General features: G+C 52.8%; 1 protein-coding gene across 10 annotated transcripts in view; it reads right to left on the minus strand.

The window, feature by feature from the left end:
* XYLB (xylulokinase) overlaps positions 1-23487 on the minus strand; it is a 70464-nt gene that overhangs the window by 16343 nt on the left and 30634 nt on the right. For 5 of the 10 annotated variants that reach the window (XM_066246085.1, XM_066246084.1, XM_066246083.1 and 2 more), the window contains 13 exons: positions 23034-23103; positions 20404-20484; positions 17555-17641; positions 16835-16963; positions 15955-16020; positions 14603-14675; positions 12237-12355; positions 10675-10756; positions 8669-8709; positions 8031-8146; positions 7152-7267; positions 6185-6258; positions 4807-4903 (listed from right to left, as the gene is read on the minus strand). In XM_066246085.1, coding sequence (XP_066102182.1) covers positions 4807-4903; positions 6185-6258; positions 7152-7267; positions 8031-8146; positions 8669-8709; positions 10675-10756; positions 12237-12355; positions 14603-14675; positions 15955-16020; positions 16835-16963; positions 17555-17641; positions 20404-20484; positions 23034-23103 — 1151 coding nt within the window. Of the gene's footprint in view, positions 1-2851; positions 3173-4806; positions 4904-6184; positions 6259-7151; positions 7268-8030; positions 8147-8668; positions 8710-10674; positions 10757-12236; positions 12356-14602; positions 14676-15954; positions 16021-16834; positions 16964-17554; positions 17642-20403; positions 20485-23033; positions 23104-23487 lie in introns of those variants that run through there. The other 5 variants (XM_066246086.1, XM_066246091.1, XM_066246092.1 and 2 more) reach the window with 3 other exon arrangements.

The raw sequence follows: 23487 nt of genomic DNA on the forward strand, positions 1-23487 counted from the left end.
ATGTTTCTCTCTCTTGTTCCCTAAAATAAATAAGTAAATAAGTAAAATAATTTTTAGAGTTTAATAAGGTTGCCAGATACAAAATCAACTTAAAATAATCAATGGCATTTCTAGCAGTAATCAACTAGCATATGTTATAGAAAATAAACTACGATTCACAATGGCAACCACAAAGGTAATGGAATGAAAAAATACCTTAGCAAAGAATTCAAAGGTCTCTTTGAAAACAAAATTGAAACTGTTATTATGGTACCAAAAAAAAACACCAATTTGTTTCTGGATGATAAGATGTGTGATATAAGGCCCTGGCCAGGTAGCTCAGTTGGTTGGAGGCTTGTCCCAATACACCAAAGCTGTGGGTTCGATCCCTAGTCAGGGCACATACAGGAAGCAACCAATGGGTGCACAACTAAGTGGAACAACAAATGGATGCTTCTCTCTCCCTCTCTCTGTCTAAAATGAATGTATAAACAAGTAGAACAACAAATTAATGTTTCTCTCTCTCTCTCTTTCTCTAAAATCAATTAAAAAAAGATATGTAATATAATAAAGAGTAGTGATCAAAGAAAACAGTAATTAATCACTGATGGGGCCGGCTTTAGCTCAGTGGTTCCTTTGAGTCAAGTGTGCTTGTGTAGTAATTACTGATGTCTAATGCTCACAAATCAGTAACATTCTAAACCCAGAACATGGAAGGTGGAGAAAGGGGGAGAGAGGGAACATGATGTCTTCTTCTAGTGGGAATGTAATCATGGAATAGAATATACATTCCAAATGTTCATCAAAAACTACACATTTGGGGATCTGTGTTAAAATTTTAAGGGTAATTACTAGAAAAAGAAATAGAGCAACAGTTCTACATATGTATTTCCGATGGCTTTAGGCGACGCCTGTGTTTTGGTCGTTCGACCCCCGCCGGGGTCGCGACCCACAGGTTGAGAACCGCTGAAATAGAGCCTTGAGGCTCAGGTACCAACAATGCAAATGCCTTCCAGATGGTACACAAGTGGCTGGAAGAGGGGATGGGATTCCAAGGAGTTTTCTTTATTTTCTAAACTTGCTAAGATAAGGTCTTAATTACTTTTACAAATCAACTTGAACAAAATAAAATATTTATATATGTAGAAACATAAGCTGATGAGAAACCATGGCTTTAGCCCAGTGCAGATGGGTGCACATCTGATGGTGTCTAATCATCCAGAGAGCGACCGCTCTTTACACAAAGCAGATGCAGCCCAGTCATGCAGAACCCAGAGTCCGGAGCCAGACGCGCGGTTCAGAAGCCCTGCCAGCCTCGAACAAGTGACTTAACCCTCTGTCTCCTACTCTGGGAAGCAGGAGTAATAGCAGCACCTACCTCAGAGCACTGTTGTTAATAAGAATTAAGTGCTTAGAACCAGGCTGGGCACACAGTGGGTGCTTAATAAATTTTAGCAGCTATTACTGTCATAATCATCAGTCTTACTTGAAGTGCCTCTTTATTCTCCTTAAACACTATTATAACAAGATTATGGCTGATCAAGAACGAAACCAAAGTGGGTCAATCCACACAGCAACTGGGAAAATGACGCCCTTCGGAGCACGGCCCTCCGTGGTTCCAAGCATGTTCATTTACATGACCTTGTTTGAGAGGAACCCAGCAGAGCCGGCAAGGCAGGACCGACTGTGCTTGAAAGCTTGCTAAGAGGATAAATGACTCGATGCTGTTTTGCACAGGAAATGCTCTAGTAGAGACTGGGAGTGATATGATCACATTGCCCTTGCTGAGCCCAGGAGGATTGCTCTGCCCTGCCTGCCTCTCCCTGCCTCTCCCTGCATGCTGAGCTGCTTGGGAAAGTCCCCTCCCTGCGAACTGACCACTCCTGACAGCCAGAGAACCCTTCATGCTGGACCGTTGTTACCAACCTCAGCACCATCCCTGCCCTGCTCACCTGATCTCAGGAAGCTAGGAGATCTTGGAGACATTTGGGGAATTTCCTTTTAGAGTTTGAGTGCAAGGATGGAAAGGAACGGGCATGTTTACAATGCTCATTTATCTATAAGCATGCATGGCTTACCAAGGGGGTACGTTCTGAGAAGTGCATTGTTACCTGATTTCATTATGCAAACATCATAGAGTGTACCTGCACGAACCTGGATGGTCTGGCCTACTACACACCTAGGCTGTATGGTACAGCCTACCGTTCCTGGGCTATTAACCTACTGTACGGCATGTTACTTAGTGACTACTGTAGGCCACTGTAACACCATGGCAAGTATGCATGTATCTAAACAAATCTCAACATAGAAAAGGTGCTGTACTTTTAGAGAACCGGCAGTCAGTAGGTCTGTTCACACCAGCAGCAGCACAAATATGCGAGGGATGTGCCGCGCTACAACGTTATCATGACTACCTGTCACTAGGTGATAGGAATTTTCAGTTATGTTTTAATCTTATGGGAACACTCTCCTGTATGTGGTCTGCCATAGACTGACACCATGCGGCGTATGATTGCATTTTAACTTTTTTTTTTTTTTTTACAGGGACAGAATGAGAGTCAGAGAGAGGGATAGATAGGGACAGACAGACAGGAATGGAGAGAGATGAGAAGCATCAATCATCCGTTTTCCGTTGGGACTCCTTAGTTGTTAATTGATTGCTTTCTCATACGTGCCTTGACTGCGGCCTCCAGCAGACCGAGTAACCCCCTGCTTGAGCCAGCGACCTTGGGTCCAAGCTGGTGAGCTTTTTTTTGCTCAAGCCAGATAAGCCCGCACTCAAGCTGGTGACCTCAGGGTCTCGAACCTGGCTCCTTCCGCATCCCAGTCCGACGCTCTATCCACTGCGCCACTGACTTGTCAGGCCATTTTAACATTTTTATTGCACATGCACACATCCTGAAAAACCTACATACACATCATAAGCTGACAATCAGACAAATTTTCACAAATGAAATACCCAGCATGACCTGTGGTGGGGGAGACCGTCGACCTGGGAGGTTGAGGTCCCAGGTTCAAGGCCTCAAGGTTGCTGGCTTAAGCTTAGGCTCTTCTGACTTGAGCGCAGGCTCACTAGCTTGAGCGTGGGATTGCCAGCTTGAGTGTGGGATCATTGACATGATCCTCTGCTTGCTGGCCTGAAGTCCAAAGGTCACTGGCTTGAATAAGGGGCCACTGGCTCAGCTGGAGCCCCCTGGTCAAGGCACAGATGAGAAGGAATCAATGAACTAAAGTGATGCAACTATGAGTTGATGCTTCTCATCTCTCTCCCTTCCTCTCTCTTTCTCTCTTTCTAAATAATAACAACAACAACAATAATAATGAAACACCCATTTATCCCAGGAAGCAGAACATCACCAGTACCCCAGAGGCCCTCTCATATTCCTCTTCCTGAAAGGTAGCTGCTAACTATCCTGACTTCCAACCACAGCAAACAGCTTTGTCTGCTTTCGAATTTGATGCACACAGAATCCTGCCATATGTACTCCGTGTTTGGCTTCTTTTGCTCAAAGTTCCATTTGCGAGATCCATCAATTCTGCTGAGTGTAGTTGAGGTTGGTTCGTTTTTGCTTCTGTGTAGTATCACGTGGCGTGAGCACCCACATTGCTCTTATCCTGCGTTACCAGTGGGCACTGGGCTGTTTCCCGTGTGGGCCTATCAAGCACGGAGCCATGCTGAATGGTCTCCTGTACGTCCTCAGAGAACATGTGTACACATTACTGATTCACACTCACCAAGAGGGATGCATGCGGCTTTAGTAGGGGCTGATTAACAGGTTTTCAAAAGGTTCCCCTAATGCTTATTTTTATGATATCCTTTTACTTGGTGGTTTCAAAAACATAACAAACACATATACTACATAGAACTTAGATTTCTCATAAAAGTACCATGAGGCCATCAAGCAAAGAGGCTTCCGGGGTTTTCTGCGTTCTCTAGCGGTAACGGCTGCTGCCCAGAGGGACAACTACCTCTCAGACCTGGTTTCCCTGCAGAACACCCAGCGCATTCCGATGCCACCAGTGCAGGGAGCTCATTCAGCTCCCAAAGCTAACCGTTGCAAGGCCCAACTTCCCAGAAATGCCTTTCTCCCCAGGAGTCTCCCCCAGCCCTGGTTCTGCCACTCCACTCCATTCCAGACCTCTCAGTTCGGACAGCGGCTCTATGTGCCCACTCTCCCCTATCCAAACTGAAATGCTCCCACTGTGCCCTCCAGGCAGATGGGGCCGGGCCAGGCTAGATGGAGGTCATGGTCCAGTCACGGCTCCAGCCCAGACCTTTCCCACCTGCACTGACCATGTCCTCAGGGTCCAGAGCTCGGAGCCATTCAGTTTGCAGGTTGGAGCTTAGGGTAACAGAAAGACCTCCCAAGTCCTACAGCTCCTGGTCAGGAGATCTGGCTTCTGAGGACAGAGCAGAGAAGCAGGAAAAACTTGTCTCCTACTGTATGTCTACCCACAACTTCCAGGCTCCATTTCTCTCCTGCATGAGGCCCCTGCAATGGAGCCTTAACAGACAGCAGCTCCTGGTAACAAACTCCCCAAAGTGATACCCACATGAGGCTGTGAGCACCTGTGTGTGAGCTGTGAGTTGCGTGTGACAGGCAGTGAGTGGTTCGGGATCCCAGCTATGCACCAGCTCCACTGGAGGCCCGAGTCATGTGTTCTGCATCAGTCATTGTTTGAAATGATAAACACACTCATGTGAGTGGCCAGGCGGACAGTGTCCCACCAGGCCAGGTCTGACGGCTGAAAAGGATCTCAAGCACCTCAGTGTGGGTGGGACCCTGGGCCCCACCCCAGGAAACAGCCTGCCGGCAGCTCACTTACTGACTTGGTAGCCCAGGCCCTCAGCATGAATCCTCTTGGCCATGAACTGTCCTTCAATCAGTGCTCGGATCTCCACATCCTTGGGGAACTCTGAGACCTGTCTCCAGGAGAAAGGGAGCACAGAGTGAAAAACTCTCATGGTCTTAACAAAACTGAGATAACACTAGTACTCGTGTTATAAAGATGTTTTTGTTTATTATTGTTGTTTATTATTTTGTTTATTATTATTACTTTTTAGAAAGAGGGGAAGGGAGAGAGAAAAACAATGATTTGTTTGGTTTTTTTTGTTTTGTTTTTTTAATTTTTTTATAGGGACAGAGAGAGAGAGTCAGATAGAGGGATAGACAGGGACAGACAGACAGGAATGGAGAGAGATGAGAAGCATCAATCATCAGTTTTTCGTTGCGACACCATGGTTGTTCATTGATTGCTTTCCCATATGTGCCATGACCGCGGGCCTTCAGCAGACTGAGTAACCCCCCGCTCGAGCCAGTGACCTTGGGTCCAAGCTGGTGAGCTTTTTGCTCAAACCAGATGAGCCCACGCTCAAGCTGGCAACCTCGGGGTCTCGAACCTGGGTCCTTTTGCATCCAGTCTGACGCTCTATCCACTGCGCCACCGCCTGGTCAGGCCAATGATTTGTTATTCCACTTATTTATGCATTCATTAGCTGACTCTTGTATGTACCCTGACCGGGAATCAAACCTGTATCCTTGGTGTGTCATTGGCACGATATTCTAACCAACTGAGCTACCCGGCCAAGGCCTTAGGGTTAAAATAATCAAAGTGAACAACAGAGTCTGGTCTGTGTATCTGACACTAAGTGAGAGCCAGGAGCTTACACTGTGAACTCACGCCGGTGGGGTGTCCTCAGGCTAACGCTGATGGGTGCCACTCCAACCCGGCCTGTCTCTCTGGCCCCTGAAACCAGCGATGGATCTTCCCGCTTCTCTCTCTCCAACTTCCCCAACCTGATGCACCTGCTTTCAGCGCCTCAGACTGCTCCTTCTGCCCGCCTCAAGGCCACCTCCTCAGACATCTGGTCCCCCCATCCAGGTGTGTGCTTGGTAGGCGTGGGATAAAGCTCAGCGAGGAACCGGGCTCTCCCATGTTCCGGGATCATCAGTGTGAGCCTGTTCGCTCGGGGGACACCCTTTAGGCCTTCTGCTCTCTTCTCTCAAGAGAAAGGATGGCGTCTGTCTTAGATCCTGCTGACTCCCAGCACCGAGCATGCACCCTGGCACATCAGAAATGTCTGTTTCTCAGTGGACGAGTGAATGAATGAAGCCCCTACAAGGAGCATCCGTTGATAGATGACTGTTAAATTTAATAGTCAGAAACGGAGCTGCTGGAGCCCCGGGACCAGATGCACACATACCTGACGGTTTTCTGCACTAAACCTGTGCCGCCCAGTCACTTCAGGGGTGATCTCCCTCACGTCAAAGTAAAAACCTGAAACAGACCAGGAGGAGGGGAGCTGTCAGTCGACAACAACAAAACGTGGGTTTCTCAAGACATAGAAAAGGGCAGGGGGCAGTGACCGTGACCCCACGTCCCTGTCCCCTGCGCCCCATGCAGCCCCCGGAAGACATCTGCGAATACCCTGTGTTCCCTTCTCTCCGGTAGGACAGCGGGCGACTGCAAAGGCCTAGGCTAGCTTTTCTTTCTTTCTTTCTTTTTAATTCCCTGTTGTTTCAAATCTAGCAGACTTTTTTTAATTATTTATTCATTTTAGAGAGAGGAGACAGAGATAGACAGAGAGAGAAGGGGGGAAGAGCAGATAGCATCAACTCCTGTATGTGCCTTGACTAGGCAAGCCCAGGGTTTTGAACTGGTGACCACAGCCTTCCAAGTCGATGCTTTACCCACTGTGCCACCACAGGTCAGGCCCAGGCTAGCTTTTCTTAGCGCTTCCTACGCTCACCGGGCAGCCAGACTGGGGGTGCCTGCCCCACAAGCCCTGGAATACTCGCACAGCTCTGACCAAGGGAGGCACATTCCCTCCCTGCTCAAAGGCCGTTCCAGCCACTGGGCACTTTTCCTAACAGGACCCTGTGTCTGCAGCAGAAAGCTGTGTACAGGGATGCACCGGGATAGAGCAGGCACTGTGGCCGCCATTTCTGATGCTCTCACTAGGAGCTATGGCCTCATCTCCCACTCAGGGCCTGGAGAGACAGCCTTGCTGCACTCAGAACACGGGGTCTCACACCAGCTGCAAGGCCCCTGGAGCAGGAGTGCAGACACACAGGGCTCTCCTCGGCTTCTCCCCAGCCCTCCTCTCCCCCCACTCCTGGGGCGCCAGGCCCCGCCCCTCCCACAGGCCTAGGCATCACCAAACAGCCTACCCAAGTGTCCACCGTTCCCCATCTCCGTGGACTGCAGCGCCTTAGAGAACTCGCTCCAGGAGCAGGAAGCTGCCTCATCGCGGATCCGCTCTCTCATGAGGGAGCCGTTTTTAAAGCTGCAGAAGTACACACCGCCCTGAGGGAGGGTCCCCGTGCTGGCTGACTGGGCCCACGTGGTGCCCGGTAGAGGGGCTGCAGGTCAGGCTGGACCACAGCCCCCAGCCACGGCGTGGCAGGGATTTGTGGTTCTCCCTCGGGAGTCAGGCCCAGCTCACATTCCAGGAATCACTGGAGATCGCACTTGTTTGGGGCTGTTTAGAGAAGAGGTTGCCACAAAGTAGCCCAGCGAGGGGCAGGAGGCGAGGGTTTTTGCACGCTGTACCACCTGGACAACAGGGAGGGGCTGGCTACATAGTCCCCAGCAGTTCCCGGGGCCCAGAGGCTCAGAACCGGCCCTCACTACCTCCCACAAGTCTCCGAGGCCTGTGGTCAGGGTGCAGAGCGCACCCTTTCTACAAGGACTGTCAGAAGGCAACATGTCCTTACTACCGTTTGTTGATCTACCACGTGCCAAACACGTCATAACAGTACAAAGTAAATGCCCTCCTTCTCCTCATTTTATGAGCAAGGGTGGCTCAGACACACTCTGGCGTCTGCCCCAGGCCACGCAGGATGTGGGCAGCAGGGTTGGAATTTGAACCTGGGTTTGGGGGACTCTGGGTCCTCGGTTCTTCCCCATCCAGCTCTGCCGTCAGCAAGCCCAGATGAGTCCCGGGGGGGGGTCTCAGATGCCCACCAGAGCCTGCTCAGTGGGACAACTCGGGGTGTTCCAGACGGGAGCACACCTGTCCGCACCTCCGTCCGCCCCACCCAACCTACCACAGCAGCGCCATGTAGTGCTGGGGGTCAACCGGGTTGCAGAAGATGTGGCCCTCCAGGGCGGGCGTGGGCTCGCGGAGCCAGAGGAAGAGGGTGTCGCTGGTGCCCAGGCTGACCTGGGGAGACGGGCGGGGGGAGGCGCCTCAGCCTTTGTCCACTCCGCCGCCCGGACCCCCTCACTTCACTCCTCACGCGGCCGATTAAATGCCACTGCCTCGGAGAAAACTTCTTTTGACCCTTCCACCCAGAGGAGTCCGAGGTCAGCGCCCCAGATTCTACAGGCTGACTTCCTAGAACTTCCCACAACAGCGTCTAACTCGTGCTGTGGGTGATGACCGATTCCTCAAGTGGCTTTCCCACTAAACCTAGGAGGGCCTGGGTGATGTCTTCCTTATTCATCTAGGAGCTCACAGTCCTCCCTCTGGTCCAAGGTCTGAACCTCTGCCCCTGTGCCCACCAACACTGGTCACCACTGAGGCACACAGAGGACAAGGCAGAGGGAATACGGGCAGGTCCTGGGATCCCTATCCCCTCCCTCAGCTGCCTTTTGGGGCCAGCAGACCCTCTGATAGGCAGCAAAGATGGCCCCCAGGGCAGAAAGAGCTGGCTCTACCTGTGGGTGTGAGAAGTCACCTTACCGCAATGTCCCCTTCCTCCAGCCTCATGCCTGCCAGCGATGCTGAGAATGGGAGAAGAGCCTCTGCTTAGCCACATGGGGGCCGCAGAACAAACAACAGTCACCCCCCTCGATGGGAGCGCAACCCCTCCCTCCCACCTGAATCCCCATGCTCAGGGTAGAGGCAAGAACAGGGTGAGCTGTGTGCTCAGGGGGTCCCAAAAGGAGGGCCCAGGCGTCCTCGGGCGGAGGTCCTACGGGCAGGGCCTTTGCTTTGGGGTGGGACCCTTTCCCTAAAGTAGTCCAAACTCCCCACCCACTGTCAGGCATATCAGGAGCAGAGAGAACCGAGGGGCCAGGTCAAGACACCAGGAAACACCAGACAAAGACAAAGGCAAGGCAGGAGTGAGGGGCCGTCCTCTGCCCCAGGGGCAGGGAAGGGGCCCAGGTGATGCAGCCCACACAGCCATCTTGATCCACCTTGCTCACTGATAAGTGAAAGGAGGCCTGTCATGTAGCAGGTGCTCACTAAACATCGGGAGAATGAATGAATATGAAAGAGAAGGATGGGGACAGGTGCACTTAAACACTGCTGGTGAGCTGCAATCAGCAGCGTGTCAGAGCCGTGGCCTGGGGAACCCCCTCCAACATCTTATCCTATGGGGACAAGATACACCCACCACAAGACGTGCATCTCCACATTGTTGGCACTGGAAGCCACGCCAACCTCCTTCCCAGGGAACCGGTGACACAAATGCTAGGACAACTGAACCCGAGGCAGCCATTATTATGTCGGACAAAAAAATGGCCCAGGTCGGTTGGACATAAAAAGAAGGCTGGTGGCCCTGGCCGGTTGGCTCACAGGAGAAGCGCCCATCTGCTTCTCCACCCTCCCCCTCTCCTTCCTCTCTGTCTCTCTCTTCCCCTCCCGCAGCCAAGTCTCCATTGGAGCAAAGTTTGCCCGGGCGCTGAGGATGGTTCTGTGGCCTCTGCCTCAGGTGCTAGAATGGCTCTGGTCACAACAGAGCGAAGCCCCAGATGGGCAGAGCATCGCCCCCTGGTGGGCGTGCCGGGTGGATCCCGGTCGGGTGCATGTGGGAGTCTGACTGCCTCCCCGTTTCCAGCTTCAGAAAAATACAAAAAAAAAAGAAAGCTGGAGGGACAGCCATCACTCTGTTTTAACTGTGGTTATCTCTGGGTTCTGCGTGACTTTTACATCCTTCCTTTGGTTTGTCAGTATTTAAAACTTTCTTTCTGCAACGAGGGGTAATCCCTTGTGAATTAAAAAGAAAAAGAGAAAGCATAAATCTTTGGTAATCAATGTGCTTATTATTGTTGTTTTAATGAAGGTGCAAATAACGTATTATTTAAGGCAACAGCAAAGTAAAGGTCAGACTCAGGGAGGGACCAGCTGAGGGTTAACGGCCTGGTAGCTCCAACAGCCTGAAACCAAAGTCCAAGGAAAAGGGTAGCAAGCTGCTCCTGTGTCGTTCCAGCTCAAATGTGCCCAGAAACGCACACTTCGGGGGTTAAAAAGCAGGCCCATTATGCTCCCTGACATGCTGCTAGTTGCTACAGTAGGTCCAAGAGCTAATACATGTTCCTAATGAGACGCAGGGGAGTTATTTCATTTGGAAAGACAGCCAGGTGTGTGGCTGATGGATATATCCCACTATAGATCAAATGACAGGGTAGGGTCTCAAATCCTTGTCCTAGAGGAAGGGTTGGAGGAACTGAGATGTTTAGCTTAGAACAGAAATGGCAGGACAGGGAGGGGTGAGCACGACTGACTTGTTAATCACGGGTCAGTTTTCTCCTGGGGTGGAAGCAGCCGTGCGTGGCCCCGGAGGGCAGGCAGGGCCAGGGTAGGGTAGGTCCAGGGAGTCATTTCAGAGGTGGAGCCTACAGTCAGGGAGGGAGGGGTCCCACCACAGAAGGGCCTCACCCACAGGCTGGCCTGGCATTCTCAATTGTCCAGCATGGACCAAGTCAGGCTACCTGGAGAGTGAGAGCCCCCGCGGTACTCACCTGGGTTGTCCCCAGTGAAGGCCACCACTTTGCAACCTGGGGGAAATCCATAGCGCCGGACGTAGTAGGAAGAGACGGCCCCCTGTGGAGGGAAGGCCAGCCCACGCTGCTGAGGCGCACCCCGGGGCCCAGCACAGCCCTCCCCCTCAGGCCACAGCAACGGTCCCGGCACCGGGCCACGGAGTCGCATCACTCCCCGTGGCAAACCAGGGATGTTGTCCCTTCTGTCACAAAAAGCCAGTGGAGCCCTGCACAGGTTTGGATCCACGAACAGGAAGCCATCCCACCTCCTGGAATTTTGAGATTCAAGGTCGCCAGAGCAAAGCAATCCGCAACTGGTACTTGCCAGGTGAGTGTTCCTGGCGTAAGGAAACAGCGCTTGCTGCCACGGACAAAACACTGCTCTCCACCTCACATGAAAACTAACAACTGTGCGTGGAATGCCCCCCCACCCCCCAAGGCTGGTCTGTGTCTTGTTCACCCTTCCTCGGCCTTTCTACCGTGCTGAGGCGTGCCTGGGTCCTGAACCATCTGCTTCTGTAGGGCAGGCTGCCCTTCGTTAAGCCCCGTGTGCTGGCCTCATGCCCCCCCCCCCCCCCTTGGCAATGGTGTGGCTTGGTGGTTCTGCTCATAGTGACAAAGGCCGTTTCCAGCTTGTCAGTGCTGATGTCAGACAAGTGCTTCTGTGGCTGGGACCCCCCAGGGGAGCGCTTCTTATAGCCCTGGTCTCCTCCTGGTCCACCCCCCCCCCCCAGCTCCTTGCCTCTCCCCAGGCCTCGGGGACTCTCTTTCTTCCTCTCTGTCCTACCTGGAATGTCTGGCTGTTCTGGCTATGAACTGAGCTTCCTGCCAAAGAGCCCTGAGGCCATGGCCCAGGTCTCTCTGGACTCCATTCTTCCCTCAGAACAGCCAAGAACTGAGCCAGCCACCTGGGGCACAACCAAACATTCACAGCCAGGGTCCATTCTGAATGCTTAAATGTGTTTACAATTACAGTAGGACCAGGCACCATCCTAAGTATCCTAAGTACTTTTAAAAGTATCAACCCCTTTATTTGACACAAAAGCCCCAGGTGAGATAGAAAGCACTATTATTCTAATTGTTCCGGAAACAATGGACATGATGAGGAAACAGAGGCACAGATTTAAGCCTCAAGGCTGGTCAGTGGCAGAGCCAGGATTCCAGCCCAAGCAGTCCGGGGGTGGTCCCTAGCCCCAGAACTGCAACATTCTGTGCATTTTTCCCTAAGGAGTACAATCACTCAAAACGTATGCCTTCGTCTTTTTTTTTTCTATTCCAATGCATTTCTAGTGGAACTTTCCAAATCTACCCCCACCTCCACTGTCACAAGGCAGTGATCTACACCTGCACCTAAGTACCTACTAAGTGCAAGGCACTGATGCAGACATGTTACTTTACCAGCCTTTATACTAGACTGCAAGTCCCGAGTATAAATGGATGTGTGCGTGCGCGTGCATGTGTGCGTGCGCGTGCATGTGTGCGTGCGCGTGCGTGTACTGCATTGCTTCCCCGGCAGCTGCATCACCGGAACGAGCACCTACCACAACTGAGCATGACGGCACCGGGGGACCAAGTTTCTCCTCTAAATGAGGTGCACAGGCCCCCAGACAAGCCTGGGACCAGACTTTGTCCTGGATCTGCAACAAATTCATTCCAGAACCTAAGGGAGGAAGGAAACAGGAATCAGAAACATCTCGAAAACCCGTACAAAGTCTGGCAGAGAGCCAATCCTGCCCCTGCAGCAAACTTGGACCGATGGCATGTATACCGTGAGCCTGGGTCAGGCTGGAAGCAGAGAACCAGAAGCCAGCAGGGCCCTTGGAAACACAGGGTCCCACCACCTCCTCCAACAACTTCGGCACCAGCTCTGACACCACAGTGAACCTGGGAAGCTGCTGCTCTGAGGCTGGGCGCAGGAGGGGACTACAGGTTGACCAGGATCAGCTCTTCCTGTCCCCTGCGGTTCAAGGTGTCTACTTCAAGGCAGCCAGCCCTCAGGGAAGTCCCAATCACATCCATCCAACTCAAGGAGAGCTCTCAGACTCCTCTAACCTTCTTCCTGTTCACTAAGTCTTTCCTGAAACAATCTAATTCTGCCAAGGCTTTCCTCAGCGTGGGGGAGGGGAAGGGAACCCGGAGTGCAGCTGGAGGCAGAGGGGGCTCGGACAGGGAGGGCGTCACAGGTCCACGTGAGGACGTTAGACTGCTGGGATATCTGGAGGTGTTCCCTCGGGTGAGCAGGGTGGAGGGCCAGTGGAGGGGGAGGAACGCGACCCTCCCACGTACCTACTGCAGCGGCGGTGTCATTCCACAGGGGCAGCGACCCGCCCCAGGTGGGAGTGGAGAGCACAGGTAGGCACACAGGCTAGTCCAGGTTAAGGTTCTGCTGGTCCCAGCTCTGTGCGCGGAGCTGTGGGGACCTTTTCTTCTCCAGACTGAGAGTGAAGCTCGGGACCACTCTCCCTAAAACCTAGAACCGTGTCTGGGGAAAACTCCAGGGGAATTCCAGGGGGCTCAGAGCACCACTCTTTTCTGAAGCCCCTTGCACGGGTCTGGGCTCTTGCTCTATGGCAGGGGTCCCCAAACTACAGCCCGCGGGCCGCATGCGGCCCCCTGAGCCCATTTATCTGGCCCCCGCTGCACTTCTGGAAGGGGCACCTCCTTCACTGGTGGTCAGTGCATCTGCATCCTGTGCTCCTGGAGTACTGTATGTGGCGGCACCGCAAAGCGCAGCGTCGCTCACATACAGTACTACTTCCAGAGACACGGGACACAGGCGTCACAGCTCCGGAAGCACGTCATATCACTTGTTACGGCTAGCAGTGACAAATATGGAACCGGATATTGACCATCTCATTAGCCAAAAGCGGGCCCATAGTTCCCATTGAAATACTGGTCAGTTTGTTAATTTAAATTTACTTGTTCTTTATTTTAAATATTATATTTGTTCCCGTTTTGTTTTTTTACTTTAAAATAAGATATGTGCAGTGTGCATAGGGATTTGTTCATAGTTTTTTTTATAGTCCGGCCCTCCAATGGTCTGAGGGACAGTGAACTGGCCCCCTGTGTAAAAAGTTTGGGGTCCCCTGCTCTATGGTCTCGGCACCTCCGGTCACTCCTTTAGGTCTCAGCTCCTCCCAGGGCTCCTTCACTACCTCCTCCCAGCTTTCCTTCTGCACGGGGACCATTTCCATGGGTTTCTGTTCAGGTTTTGATTCCAGGAGCGCACAGCTCTCACGAGTTCCCACATGCAAACGAAAAGTTCAGTAAAGAACTTCTGTGGGAGCCACGATCCAAGAAGGCTCGCCCCCGAGCCCGGGCAGTCACCTGGGTAGGTCTGTGGGACCCGAAGGCTGGAGTGAAAGTGATGGTACAGCACTTCCAGGGCACTTCCAAGACTGGGAAGGGAAACTGCAGCTTCTGCCAGGCTACGCTCTCCTTCTCCCACCCTTCCCCCACCCCGTGCTGCAGAAGCCAGCTGTGCAGTCATTAACAGCCCCCTCCCCCGGGAGCCTCCCATGGTGAGGAACTGAGGCCTCTGGCCAACAGCCACATGTGTGAGTGACCCCGGACATGAACCCTCCAGCCCCAGTCAAGCCACTACAGGACTGCAACCCTGGCCGCCAGCATGACAGCGCCCTCGGGAGAGGTCCTGAGCCAGAACCAGTCAGCTCAGCTGCTCCCAGATTCCTGACCTGCAGGAGCTCTGTGGGATGAGAGACATCTCTGATCTTCAGCTGCTGAGGGCTGCGGTCATATGTCACACAACAAAAGATAACAGATACCCTCCCTTCTTGGCAACAGATAAGAGGGCTGAAAGGCTGGCACCCGCCCAGGGGGACGAGGCTCACTCACCCTGCCCGCACGCCCACTGCGCGGGCACATGCCCAGGACTCTGAAGGCTTACCGTCACTGTAGTCAATAGGGCTGTAAGACCCAAGGAACAGGGCAGCGGCAAAACTACTGACCAAGGAAATTCTCTGTAAGAGAAGGAAACGGCGAGATACGATTCATTCCCCTATGCCCTAAGCAGCTGAACACTTCACACACACACACACACACACACACACACACGAAGAGTTTTAAACTGGGCGGAGCGTGGAAACTCTGAGCAGGATGCCCCCAGCAATGGTAGTGGCATCTCACCCTGCAGTTTCTGACAGGCCATAAAACTGTCAAATTCAACAGAGACAGAGAGCAACAGGCCCTATGAAAAGCCACAGTTAGGGAGGTGCGTTTTCCGCCAGGAATCCGGAGAGTGTGGCGCCCGGATTTCCTTCCTCCACTTCTGTGGTCTTTCTATCTAGTCACAAGGGAAGTGGGATGTGTGGCCACAGGACCCAGAACCAACAAAAACACTCTCCGGAGTTCAGTGCAAGTGTCAGTGAGAGCCAGTCCCTTGCGAGCCACAGACCCCAGACATAAGCTACAAGAACTGATACAGGTTTCAAACGTCAGCCCGAGGGTCGGGGCTTCCACATGAGAATCACGGGCGCCTGGACCAGGGCAGAGAATGCTGACCCGTCCTGTCCCCGCCAGGCCACCTCTGTCCTTTGTTTCACACAGAATTTGGAGAGGCTGTCTCATCTCCACCCCCAACGTACATGGCTAACACTGCAGAGTAATCTTGAATCACTAAATACTAACTTGGATGTTGAGTTCCAAGATTTAAAAAGCCCCTTGCTTTCACACAAGCCGATCACTTTCTAAGCACTCAGAGATGGAAACCACCACGACCCAGGATGCCAAGCTGCTTCTCAGGTGGCATTAAGCACTGGCTTTCAGCAACTGGGGATCAAGAAGCAAATCTAGGTTCCCTGGGGCGCAGGCTCAGGTTGGAGGCCACGGCTAGGGACACATCAGTCCCGCTTTACAAATCTCCTAAGAAAACACTGCCCCCACACCAGTCAAGACCCTGGTAGCCATGCCACATTAACCATTCGGGAAACTGAGTGGACAGACCTAACGTGCACCCAGATCTCTCACTCAGGATGTCCCAGGAGGTCACCAGTCCCTGCGGCTCCCACCCTGACCCTGACCTCCACCTTTCCTGAGCAGCAGAGACCTGACTTCTCTTTACCACAATTCCATTCTTTCCCTCCTCTCTGGAAACAAGCCAACTGTTTCTAAATGGGGGAAAAGCAAACTGAATATGTCTACTAATCTGTTTTTTTCTCAGTGCACGTATTTGTGTTAAAGGTACGTATGATAAAAGAACTTCAACTGTGGCTTGCAATCAAGTAGGAACGTTTAACCAACCTCCGTGTGTGAGTAGGCCTCAGGGTTCTGCTGGTAAATCTTTGCAATTTGATTTCCTGTAAATCGCTGGAAAAAGATGGAAAATTCTTAAAAACCAAGATCCTACACGGAATGGTCAACTCCATAGCGTGAGGGTAGTGTAGCACGCTCTGGGTATCAGAGCAGTGAAGGCTCGCAAAGGGCCTCGTAATGCTTGCTCTCTGCTGACCACCCTTAGCAAGTAAGCCTTGCTCAGGGACTTACACACAGCACAGGGGCTGCTCTGCCCAAGGGCACCTGTGCAGGGGACTCAGGTATCTTCCCACCCACATCTGTCTTCAGGTGACCCAAGTAGGGCTGGCCCTCTCTCCCCGAAACCTCGACTCCAGTAAGGGTCGCATGGCCCCAGCCAGCCTGTGGCATGGGGTGGGGCCACGGGGGGAGCCAGCAGGAAAGAGCCACTGTTTCTTAATTCTCACTTTGCACTAAATGTCTTACAGGAACTGTTTCATTTAACTTCACAACTGCCCAAAATATAAGGGCTGCTTTTACCCCCAGGTTAGAGAGGCTGAAACTGAGATGCCAGCATCACGTCGGCTTGACGTGAGGAGCACAGCCGTGTTCACAACTCAGCTCTAATCTGGGGACACGCACACAAAGGCCTGTCCTTGCTCCATGGGCAGCAGCAGAGAGAGGCAGGACGACCTTGATCGGAACCAGGTTCCGGAATGCCCAGTCCTGGCTCCTCTGAGACAACACCCACACAGCCTCACGTGATCCTCACAGGGGCCAGCCACCAGCTGTGTCCTCCCAGACACCCAGAAATAAGGGACCAGAGCCAATGAGCAGACCTTCCTCCCGGGACCAGACCCAGTTCCAGCCCAGGGCGAGTCCCACCCACCTCATAGGCTCGGGACCCAGTGAGGCGGCTGAGCGGCCGGGCCCCGCCCACGGCGGCCTCCAGCTGGCGGCACTGGGCTGTGGTACTGGAGTCCATCCACACCGGGCAGTCGCTGATGGAGAAACAGGCCTGGGAAGAAGGGGCGAGGGCTCAGGCTTGGGCTCAGTCTTCTGGTTCTGGGACTGGCGCTCACACTGCCCATCAGAGCAGGTGAGGGCGCCACTTCCCCGGAGGAGACCTTGGAAGAATCACGCACAAGCAAGCCCTTCATGCCCACACCTCAGCCTGGCCCACTGGCATCTCTCTCAGAAAGGTCAAGGCTGGAGGTTCTGGTGAGGAAGCCTGACCGCTGCAGGCAATGCTAGAAATGGCAGGAAAGGGCTCGGACGGCTTTGCCGGGGTCATTTGGAGCCTGAGAGAAGGGGACAAGTCAGAGCTGGCTTTCCAGCAGCAACAGCAAGCATCATGCCCCAAGGGGATATTCTCAAAGGGGTACAAAGCCGGAGTCAAGCTGGGCAGGAAGGGCCCCTGTGATGAGGGCTAGTCGAACCTGACCCTTCCTCCAGGCGCCAGGTATGCCCACACAGGGGGGCAGGGTAGACCATGTTCGCAGGACTAGTGCCCCAGCCTCCTTCCTGCACCCTGACCATGCACAAAAGATCCAGGCCTTTCCTCCCCCTCTGCAGAAGTTTCTCTGATTGCCCCACCCTGGCCAGTTACCTGCAGCTGCTCGTGTAACGGGAGGTCTGGTGACAGGCTTGTCAGCACCTGGCTGGCCCCAGCTTTCCAGTATATGCTTCCGTGTTGCTGTTCAGGGGAAGCCCAAGTACATGTTCATTATGTCTCATGTTGGTGTCACAGCCTTTCCGAGACACAAGAACACCCCAGACCACACACCAGGGAACTGGACGCCTGGCCGGCCCTGCCTTCTTAGTCACAGAACTCATCCTCTTCATGAGACTTGGTTTTCATGTCTGTAAAATGGGGAGGAACTCTGTCCTGTCCACCTCACAACTTGTAGGAAGGCTCCAGGGAAGAATGATGGGTCTGGATTTTGGTGCCATTGTAAATTCTATTTAAATATACTGCTCATATAACCTAAAATTCACTCACTCATTCACTAATCTATTCATTCATTCAAAACAAACCTTTTTTTTTTTTAAGTGTGAACATTCTTTTTTATTATTTTTACTTTTTTTAATTCATTTTTTAGAGAAGAGAGAGAAAGAGAGAGAGAGAAAGAAAGAGGGGAGGAGCAGGAAGCATCAACTCCCATATGTGCCTTGACCGGGCAAGCCCAGGGTCTTGAACCAGTGACCTCAGCACTCCAGGTCAATGCTTGATCCACTGCACCACCACAGGTCAGGTTCAAAACAAACCTTTATTGAGTACCTCAATCATGGCAGGCATAGAACAGATGAATAAGAGTATTTCCCAGCCCTGGCAGGTTGGCTCAGCGGTAGAGGGTCAGCCCAGAATGTGGAAGTCCCGGGTTCCCAGCCAGGGCACACAGGAGAAGCGCTCATCTGCTTCTCCCTTCCCCCTCTCCTTTCTCTCTATCTCTCTCTTCCCCTCCCGCAGCCAAGGCTCCATTTAAGCAAAGTTGGCCCAGGCGCTGAGCATAGCTCCATGGCCTCCACCTCAGGTGCTAGAATGCCTTCAGTGGCAGTGGAGCAACGGCCCACATTGGCAGAGCATTGCCTCCTGGTGCGCTTGCCAGATGCGGGAGTCTGTCTCTCTGCCTCCCCATTTCTCACTTCAGAAAAATATATATATATAAAAAAAAGATGGTATTGTCCCAGTTCTGCAAGATATTGGAGCTGAGTGAGGAAAAAAGTCACAAATGTACAATTACAAAACACTGGAGGTGCAGGGCCAGGGCTGTGGGAACAGAGAGGAGGGGCATCTAACCAGCTGGGGGTACAGTTGGGTAGAAGCAGATGTGATTATTAGGAAAGGGTCCCAGAGCCGAGGGTCTGGGCACTCCAGCAGAGTGTGAACACAGGTGAGAGAGAACCGGGCAGAAGGGTGACATTCCACGCAGTGGTTATGAAGCTGGGCAGGAGGTAGGTGACGGGGCTGGAGGGGAAGGGACCTTGGCAGCACCAGGGCTCTGATTTCCACGCTTGGAAGGTTGGGGTTAATCACAGAGGTGGTGGGAACTCTGGATTAGCAGGATGTGGCCAGGGCTGAACATATGAACAGGCCTGTGGGAATCTTGGAGAAGGTAGGCTGGAGGCAGAGAGGCTGGGGCAGAGGCCCATAGAACCATGATGACACCAGGCCTGGGCAACAGAAGCAGAGCTGGAGAAGAGGCAGTAGATTCAAGAGTCCTGGAGAAACTACAGCAGGGACCCTGATTTCCCTCCTAGCAGCTATGTGACGTTGGACCTGTCTGTGCCTCAGTCCCCCATGTAAATGACAATGATAATAAAAACAGCAGCTAAAACTTACTATTTTATGTACTAGGAACTGTTCTATGTATTGATCACACTGGGTGTACGACAGAAACTACAGGTGGTGGCCCTGGGCGGAGGGGAGAACTCCTGAGAAAGGGAACCCAAGGAAAAGGTCCGGGGGTAGATGGGTGCTCAGTCTGGGACAGGATAAGTCTGAGACACCTGGCCACAGGAGTGAGGGGGATCTCTAGCAGGGAGAGGGTGTCTCGGCCTGGGTTCAGGTGAGAGGCAGACAACATCACCCAGGGGCTCTGTTTAGTTTCACAAGGACAGGAGCCATAAACCCCTGTTAGGTCAGGGGGAAGAAGAGGCATCTTCAGAAAAAATTAGTGAGCACTCTCTAACAAGGGCTAATCTAGCAAGAAGCGAAGTGATTCCAAGGACGAAACTAGACTTGGGTCCTGATTTCTCCTCCTAGCAGCAATGTGACGTTGGACCTGACTGTGCCTCAGTCCCCCATGTAAATGACAATGATAATAAAAACAGCAGCTAAAACTTACTATTTTATGTACTAGAAACGGTTCTATGTATTTATCACACTGGGTGTACAACAGATGAGGGCACAGGGGCAACAGAGAGCTGGATGACGTGTCCCGGGTCACTGCCGTCACCACTCCCTGATACCATCTTGTAGAAATAGTATGAGAACCCAGATGGTTTACATAAAAGGCTCAGCACTGCACCCGGCATACACTAAGGGCTCAGTCAATGTGCATTGTTATTATTATCGCTAATATCTCTACTACTAAAACTGCTATCATTGTCAGCATAATTTCTCACTTGGCTTTTGCTTCCAGGAAATGAAAGAGCAATTTTAGTGCCCCGGTCATAACAAATTCATGCCAATGGCTCCCACCACCCATCAGAGAACCTCTATCCTCACCACTGTTCTATCTTATACATTGATGAGTCACAAGAACTATCTCAGGTCCTTCTGCGAGAGCCAAGCCATCCACCCTCCAAGGCAAAACGGTTATAGGCATTGTCCTAACAATGAAATGCGTGCGGTGGTTCTTACGCACGCGCACAGAGGGAGCCGGCACCTTGGAACCGGCCCCGCTGACCAAGGCAGCGCCCTCGTGTGGGCCATGCGGGCTGATGTGGACTGACCTGGCCTGCCCCAGACAAGGCAAGGACTCCAGAGAAGTCAAAGCCGGAAGCCTTCATCTTCTCCAGGATGATATCCAATGCCTGAGAAGAAAACAGAATTCACGGGGACAGAGCTGAATCATGGATCCAGGGACATGAGCTTCAAAGCTGGAATTGAGGCCCCGGCCGGTTGGCTCAGCGGTAGAGCGTCAGCCTGGCGTGCGGGGGACCCGGGTTCGATTCCCGGCCAGGGCACATAGGAGAAGCACCCATTTGCTTCTCCACCCCCCGCCTCCTTCCTCTCTGTCTCTCTCTTCCCCTCCCGCAGCCAAGGCTCCATTGGAGCAAAGATGGCCCGGGCGCTGAGGATGGCTCCTTGGCCTCTGCCCCAGGTGCTAGAGTGGCTCTGGTCGTGGCAGAGTGACGCCCGGAGGGGCAGAGCATCGCCCCCTGGTGGGCAGAGCATCGCCCCTGGTGGGCGTGCCGGGTGGATCCCGGTCGGGCGCATGCGGGAGTCTGTCTGACTGTCTCTCCCCATTTCCAGCTTCAGAAAAGTACAAAAAAAAAAAAGAAAAAGAAAAAAAAAAAAGCTGAAAGTGGGAAGGCCCGCCATGGCAGCGGAGGTGACGCGGAGGAATGGACACGCTAGCTCAACAGGCCAGTATCAATCAAACACAAAGCTGAACTGTGCTAAAAATATTTTACAAAAATGGAAGCACAAACCACTAATCCTTACATCCTGTTTCCTCGATTGGTGACGTGTAAGCCCTCAGAAGAGAGAAAACAGAGTGGCTCCAATTTTGGTCCTTTTATTTGCGATTTGAACCCACCATATGAGTGACGTGACTTCAATGAAATGGACAAGTGGAGAGAAAAGTAGAGCACCCCGCAGAATGGGGATCCAGGCCCCATTTCCGTGTCCAGGAGTGCAAGGGCGGGGACAGAAAAGGTAGACCTGGCAGCCATTTGTCCCAACCCCTCCCCCATCCAGCATCCGGCTGGAATCTTCTTTCTGCAAGACCCCATGGCGGGGATGGAAGGCAGCGCCCAGCAGAGCTCAATACTACCCCTAAGATTTCACAGCAGCAGTGAAGAGAGTCACCCCAGGCTGGGATGTCCTTGTGGGTAGAGAACCCTATGTACTTCTGGCTGACCCTGCCATCGCAACCCTGCGAGGGGAGGACTTCTTTCATAGTCCTGGCTGTGCCTGTCAACTCCAACCCTGCTTGTCAAACCACTACTCATGCGAAAGTGTCGCATAGCTGGGACAGGGACTGCACACCTAGAATGGCTCCCGTCCGGGGGGCTGTTTGGAATTAGAAAGCACCCTGGCCTTGGCCCCAAGCCTGGCTCTGTACCCACTGTTCACCTCCCCAAGTCAAGGTCGTAACATCAACACTGGGACCTCTAGACCTCGACCCCTGCCTGTCACTCCCGTCCCCACCACCACGGCCGCACAGTCTGGCTCAGCCCTCAGAAGTACATTCCGGCCAGCCTCCCTGGTGGAAATCTATCCTCTACTCCACTCCTCCAGTATGAACCAGGGTGAAACTGATAGAAAAGAAAGCACACTAGCCCTGTCCGGTTGGCTCAGTGGTAGAGCATTGGCCTGGCGTGCAGGAGTCCCGGGTTCGATTCCCTGCCAGGGCACACAGGAGAAGCGCCCATCTGCTTCTCCACCCCTCCCCCTCTCCTTCCTCTCTGTCTCTCTCTTCCCCTCTCGCAGCCAGGGCTCCATTGGAGCAAAGTTGGCCTGGGAGCTGGGGGTGGTTCTATGGCCTCTGCCTCAGGCGCTAGAATGGCTCTGGTTGCAACAGAGCAAAGTCCCAGATGGGCAGAGCATCGCCCCCTGGTGGGCTAGCCGGGTGGATCCCAATCGGACGCATGCAGGAGTCTGTCTGACTGCCTCCCCATTTCCAACTTTGGAAAAATATAAAAAAAAAAGAAAGCACACTATCTAAACAGAAAGAATTTTGTACAGGAAATTGAATAAACACGTGTTGGAGGACTATAAAAGCTTTGGGAAGACACATTAGGTCCCAGCTTGGGCTGCCCTCCTGTTTCAGGGCCTCAGGTCCCCCTGGGGAACAGCAGGCAGCCCCCAGTCCTATCATACCTGTCTGTGCAGGCCACACCCCAGGTCTGGGGGCCCCATGGGTCACCTGGATCTGACAACAGCCATCTTCCTCTCATTGGTCTTGAGTGGGCAGACCTGCTTGGGATCATCTGAACCTGATGGTGACTAGCAGGGCAGGTCACACTACCATTCTGGGGGCCCCTTCCTGGGAAATGAGGGGTGTGGGCAGTGAGCACTAAGAACCCCAGGCTGTGTTTGGATCTCAGGGTACAAGAGTTGCCGCAGGGCCTGACTACAGAATGTTTGGGAAAGGTCTGCTCTGTGGGATTTTAAAGATGGAGACTGGCTGGAATTCCAGCCGCCATGTCTCCAGAACCTAGAAGCCCTTTGTGAGTCCTCTCAGCTCAGGAGTACTGGTACCAGCTGAGGAACCACATGGACTCCACTTCCCCATGAGGACTTGGTCTCAAAAGATGCTCCCATGAGCTGCCACCTTTGGGCTCCCTAGCAAATTGCTAGGTGTGCTGGTAAGACAGGCTGGGGACAGGAGAGGGACAGGAATGCCTGTGCTTACCTGGACCCACATCAGGACAGGAGAAGTCACTGTTAGACCATCTTGGTGAACATGAACTCCACCCTGAGTCCTTCAAGGAGAAGAAGAGAGAATGTGGGACAGAGAGAGGTGGCAGATCCCGGATACCTCCAGTGGAAGGAGACATGCTCCCGTCCCCAACATCAAGAGGGGATTCGAGATAGAACAGGCACGAATGCTGAGTGAGATGGAAAGAGCGGCCCAGAGGCGGCAATTCACAGAAAGCGTCGGCAAAAGCAAGCCTTGGAAAGCAGGCATGGTGTCACTTGGTGCAATGCCAGAAAGGGACTGGGGGAGCATGGTGTTGGATGAGAAACCCTCCCAAATCCATTGCTTTTTGAGAGGTGGACGTATGGCTACAGGAGGTGCTGCATCTGTAAGAAAATTTCTTGGCTATCAGACCGAGTTCTTGGATTACGAGTCATAGAAGGTTACA

The sequence above is a fragment of the Saccopteryx bilineata genome, chromosome 10 (assembly GCF_036850765.1).
Source record: "Saccopteryx bilineata isolate mSacBil1 chromosome 10, mSacBil1_pri_phased_curated, whole genome shotgun sequence".
Taxonomy (NCBI): domain Eukaryota; kingdom Metazoa; phylum Chordata; class Mammalia; order Chiroptera; family Emballonuridae; genus Saccopteryx; species Saccopteryx bilineata.